General features: G+C 40.9%; 1 protein-coding gene across 1 annotated transcript in view; it reads right to left on the reverse strand.

Moving 5' to 3' along the window:
• Positions 1 to 5,766, reverse strand: part of LOC126092670 (protein artichoke) — a 187,831-nt gene extending 182,065 nt beyond the window's left edge. The window contains exon 1 of the mRNA XM_049908391.1: positions 5,725 to 5,766. Within this exon, the coding sequence (XP_049764348.1) occupies positions 5,725 to 5,766 (42 nt within the window). The remainder of the gene's footprint in view (positions 1 to 5,724) is intronic.
• Positions 5,767 to 6,000: the final 234 nt, after the last annotated feature.

Genomic DNA, 6,000 nt, shown 5'->3' on the forward strand with positions numbered 1-6,000 from the left:
AGAGAGAGAGAGAGAGAGACAAAGGACAGGCAGTCAACGTGAATAGCTACTGCGTCCCACAGAGATAGAATTTTGGTCCTTTTTAAACCTGATACTTGCATACATTTTTTAGACTGTCTTGTCGACCTAGATAATGTGTTACACACCCTTTCATGTTTCTAAGATTTTGAAGTTCTGAAAAAAAAAATAGATAGATAGTGTTGGGATGGGAAAAGTCTATCGGTTAAAACCGATACCGGTACTATAGTTCTAAATGACATGTTTTTTCGGTATTTGTTTGGTCTCGGTTATAACAAGTGTTTTTATTTTTACTGATAACCGAGTGAAAAGTCGAAATATCAGTTAGCCATAGCAGAAATGACAAAATTTTTCCTTTTTAAACACACCTTTTTTTAGAAGATAGTAATTTTTATTCTTGATTTGCATTGGTTTGAAATAATGCGCTGTCATAGAAAATTTGAACAGCGATCTATACTATGTTAATATCAACTCTGACAGAAACGAGCAACAAAGACGTGGCATAAGAATTGATATACGCCTGCTGAGACAATAATGCCCCTTTGCCGTGCCTGGTATCTTAAGCTACGTGTGTGCGTATGATACGAGAGACTTATTACCCCCACCTGCTCTGTACGATAAATTCTTGCTGGCGTCGCCGGAATATCCATTATACTGCTGAATGGCACCAACCACAGTCTGTACACATTCCTACGAAGTGTCGTAGCAAGGAAGTGGGGTGCTTCATTTGCCTTAAAAGATTAATACATATTTCTCATTTCTAAGAATTAATAAGAGAGGAAAGATATTATGGTAACAGTTATAAATTAAAAACTTAATAACTGTTCATTCGTAGTATATAATCTGCTGCTTGTTCCTACGTAATATACCTTTATCTGCTTTTAGCCACTGAAAACGGACAAATTAACACAAAAATAGAGTTTTTGAACTTCAGGTTTCACCCTTTAGCACTTACGACTCATAATGCTCCAACAGTGTGAAAGGATTTTTGAGCAGAGTTTCAAAAGATATGGATCAATAGGAGAATACTGGTGGCAGTTTTCAACCGCTTATCACTTTTCAAAAACAACAGCGAACATTGGACGGACTAAGTTTTCTTTCATTTGCCTGTTTAATATAATACTATCATTCTACGTGTCGTGAAACAGATAAAGATTTTTCAGTCTTTGTTTGATTTCTACGTCTGTTATAGGAAGGAATAGAAATAAAAAACCCTAAAATCTGTTACTTCAGAAACCGGTTGTTTTGGGCGGTTTTAACAGCCAGGTTAAACTGGCGTGGAAGAAAAGCGATACAACATAAAGACGGTTGTATCAGACATAATCGGCATCCCGAATAAAATGTGGAGAGAGACTTGTAGTTTGGAGGGCATCATAATGAATAGCGAAAACTGACTAGCTTGCAACTCTACGATAACAAAAATAAAAACATTGTAGTAAACATTCGTCCGCAAACCAGACATTTACGACATAATTATGAGTGTGCTTTTACTAGTGGACACTAATTTTCAGCGTAAAATGTGGCCCTAGTTTCTGCAGTTGTATCTAAAATGTACACCTTCTCATTACATCCCCGTCTCATTTGGCTCAAAACTGACGTGAAGCAACGTACTGTTCGTGAGTTAAAATATCAGCAAAGCGTAATTAATTTTTTGGCTGTAACAGTGTTCTTCCTTTCCCCTCACAGGCTGTAGCTCTCTCTGTGTGCTTGAAAATTAGTTATCGGCTTAACATACTTTAATCTTAGTATGTCCTAGGACCAACAGTTTTCACACAAATATTCCCTTCTTTATTTCATTTAGTATTCCAATACTTTGCTATATGTAACTGCCCTTATTTGAATACTAAACAGTAGAATCAAATATCTGTTTTAATAAGGTTGTGTACCAGATCACTTTTAAAGTCACTTGTAGCGTGGCTTCTAATTCGTGATCCTCGTTTGATTAACCTCCTTCCTCAACGTGTCACTTAGATGATTGTCTTCACTCTGTTAACTTTCCTATATTCGGTCGCAAGATATTTCCATGAATGTGATGCTTGTCTTCTGTTTCCTCAAAGAGTACCTGTATCCTTTCTTTTCGTCGCGGTTGTTCCCTTGAGTGTATTCGACGTATCGACACCACTTTTCATCTTTATCTGAAATTGCTAGCTTACCAGTGAAATAAGCTAATTAAATCACATCTTGCAGTATGTGTGCAAGCATGAGTTACTTACTGATGCTGTTCTTTCACCCTTGGATTCAACTCTCTGGCACATACTTGATAAGAAAATGTGTTAATCAACTGCATCTTCTGTCACTTCTGTTTTTATTTCTGAAATGTTAAATTCTTGAAACACAATCTTGCTAACGACTAAGGTATGTTTGATGAGGACGTTGATAACTATCCGAAATATTCCAATCTCTTGTGGGTATGCATCCAGGATAACCTCCTTCAGGGTGTACTGGTGACAGAAATGAAACCACTTGACACAATGCTGTGAAGTAAATGCGCTTGTGCCAGAGAAACACAAAACACGTCCTCCAAGACGTAGAAGTCGCGGCTTTTATTTGAGTTAAAGTTTATTTATCATGATATTTAATTTGATATTAGCACTTGACTTTCGCGTCTGTTTAATAAATAAAGCGAGTGGGAGCACCAGACGGGAGAATGCACTTCGATTCTAGCAACAATTTATTTCGAAAAACAAAAGAGTTTTGGATCACGGCTAGAAATAGTTAACAAATTCATGTTACAAAATATTTAATCTATTTCCGTTACTAAGAAACTCTTTTGTTTTTCCTTGCCTATATCTCCAGTTCACGGCTCGGCATGTTAATTTATAGAGTTGGCAATGTTAGTGGTAGAGGATGATCGGATGACATTCCTGTTCCCACTTTCCTTCATGACAATTATTAATTTATAAATAACGTTTTAAACACGAGTACGAAACAGATAGCCAATTCGTCATAAAATACATGTTCAACAACGTGGCTATATACTGGTGAAGATTTATCTTTCAGATGGTAACTAGCCACAAATTATTTCGAATTTTTACTTGATTACGCACGTTGACCGATTTGAATGTTTTCAAGTTTGTTTTAATACAATGTTCTATTGAATCTTCGTACCGCTGTCCATTTGCGATTTCGTACTAGTAGATGGCGACATATGACGTCGTGACATTAACGGACCACACATGAAAAAAAAAAAACGAGTGAAGATAGATTTTTCAGCTTCGGAACGGACCAAAGAGTATCTTTAAAAAGACTCATCAAATAAATTCTTCCGCTTGCTGGCACTTCGTTGTTATTAATTTACTATCAGATGTTGGGTGTCTCATATGTCTCTCTTTGTCGTTTTGGAAGACATTTTGTGTAACGACCCCAGGATAAACCTCGACATAGAGCGGAGCAGAGTCCCATTCCCTCTGCAATTTAGCGGCTGCCGATCAGCGTATGACAAAACGTGGCCAGGGCGCTAGCGCAACGGCAATCGATTGCAACCCCCCGCCGGCTCTTCCCCGCTCCACAACTGCAGGTGCAGCGGCGGAATGAGTGCGCTTTACGCAGGACTTGGCGATGTGTGTGCATTGCGGTGCGGAGAGGCGGTGTTACTGTAATCACGGCTCTGTATCAGCATGCACATTCGTTGACATACGTAGTAGTAAGTACCTCGTCACAACAGGCACGATGTTAGAGACGTCACTGCAGATGAGGGCGCCGGGGTTTAGTTGCCACCTGCAGCATCAACAATTGGCACATGGAAAGGTGGTCGCCTTTTCTATTTATGTTAGTGACTGGAAAACCAAAATCGGACATTAAATGTTCTTTATTTGGATAGGCTACCGGCTATTAAAATTGCTACACCACGAAGATGACGTGCTACAGACGCGATATTTAAACGACATGAAAAAGATGCTGAGATATGCAAATGTTTAGCTTTTCAGAGCATTCACACAAGGTTGGCGCCGGTGGCGACACCTACAACGTGCTGACACGGGGAAAGTTTCCAACCGATTTCTCATACACAAACAGCAGATGACCGGCGTTGCCTCGTGAAACGTTGTTGTGAGCCTCGTGTAAGGAGGAGAAATGCGTACCATCACGTTTCCGACTTTGATATAGATCGGATTGTAGCCTATCGGGATTGCGGTTTATCTTATCGCGACATTGCTGCTCGAGTTGGTCGAGATCCAATGACAGTTAGTAGGATATGTAATCCGTGGGTCCAGGAGGGTAATACGAAACGCCATGCTGGATCCCAACGGCCTCGTATCACTAGCAGTCGAGATGACAGGCATCTTATCCGCATGGCTGTAATGGATCGTGCAGCCACGTCTCGATCCCTCAGTCAACAGATGCGGACGTTTGCAAGACAACAACCATCTACACGAACAGTTCAACGACGTTTGCAGCAGCATGGACTATCAGTTCGGAGACCATGGCTGCGGTTACCCTTGACGGTGCATCACAGACAGGAGCTCCTGCGATGGTGTACCCAACGACGAACCTGTGTGCACGAATGGCAAAACGTCATTTTTCCTGATGAATCCAGGTTCTGTTTACAGCATCATGATGGTCGCATCCGTGTTTGGCGACATCGCGGTGAACGCAGATTGGAAGCGTGTATTCGTCATCGCCATACTGGCGTACCACCCGGCGTGATGACATGGGGTGCCATTGGTTAAACGTCTCGGTTACCTCTTGTTCGCATTGACGGCACGTTGAACAGTGGACGTTACATTTAAGATGTGTTACGTCCCGTGGCCCTGCGAAACCCTACAATTCACGCAGGATAATGCACGATTGCATGTTGCAGGTCCTGTATGGGCCTTTCTGGATACAGGAAACGTTCGACTGCGGCCCTGGCCAGCACATTCTCCAGATCTCTCACCAATTGAAAACGTCTGGTCAATATTCTTGATGAACTGTGGTGTCGTGTTGAAGCTGCATGGGCAGCTGTACCTGTACACGCCATCCAAGCTCTCTTTGACCCAATGCCCAGGCGTATCAAGGCCGTTATTACGGCCAGAGGTGGTTGTTCTGGGTACTGATTGCCCAGGATCTATGCACCCAAATTCCGTGATAATGTAATCACATGTCAGTTCTTGTATAATATATTTGTCCAATGAATACCCGTTTATCATCTTCATTTCTTCTTGGTGCTGCAATTTTAATGGCCTGTAGTGTACTCTTGGTTAGTTTTGGTTCCATTAAGACTTCACACATCGTTAAAATCATGACACCGTCCCATGAAATAATTTAAATTAGCGTTTCATCGCACGTGGCCAGTGTAATCAAGCGATGGTCATAAAACAAAGGCATTATGTATTTACGACGTAGCAAACGACAAAGTCAGTATTTACATCCTGTAGAATCACAGTGCCTTTGTTTTTGACCATCGTTCAATTAAACTGACCACTAATGATGAAAAGCTGTTTTCAGATATTTCTTGTACGGATTCGGTCATTTTAAGAAAGATGTAAGCGATGAGTGAAGCCGTGATGGCACCAACACTAATGAAAAATATTTTATGACCTCGAGATGCATAGATTGTTTGTAAATCTAATAATCTATTCAAACAAAGAAAATTTTACATGCGATCTTGACTTCTTGAGTTTTCAGTCCCTAATATAAACAAAAATAATTCTCAACAGGTCGCATGTCTCCTGGTTGACAGTGTTAACAATCTTGATACAGTAGATTGTTATGAAACACTTCGCAAACCTTGAAGGCTGTCATTGCAACAGTTCTACCAGCAGTCGCCATGAGTCCTTGACATGACAATATTACTGACGTCCTGATGGACATTCTGTCAGACTCCACTCAATCTGCTGTTACAGAATGTGACGCATAAGGATTCTCGCCAACGTCAGCTCTATTGTCGTGGTAAGGTAACCCATAACCCCGAATGGGCCATGACTGTCCCCAATCAGAGAGTAATTGTGACATCATGGCCGTAGTGTTCGAAATCTACAGGTTACATCCGTAAATTACTGTATA

The sequence above is a fragment of the Schistocerca cancellata genome, chromosome 7, assembly GCF_023864275.1.
Source record: "Schistocerca cancellata isolate TAMUIC-IGC-003103 chromosome 7, iqSchCanc2.1, whole genome shotgun sequence".
Lineage (NCBI taxonomy): Eukaryota > Metazoa > Arthropoda > Insecta > Orthoptera > Acrididae > Schistocerca > Schistocerca cancellata.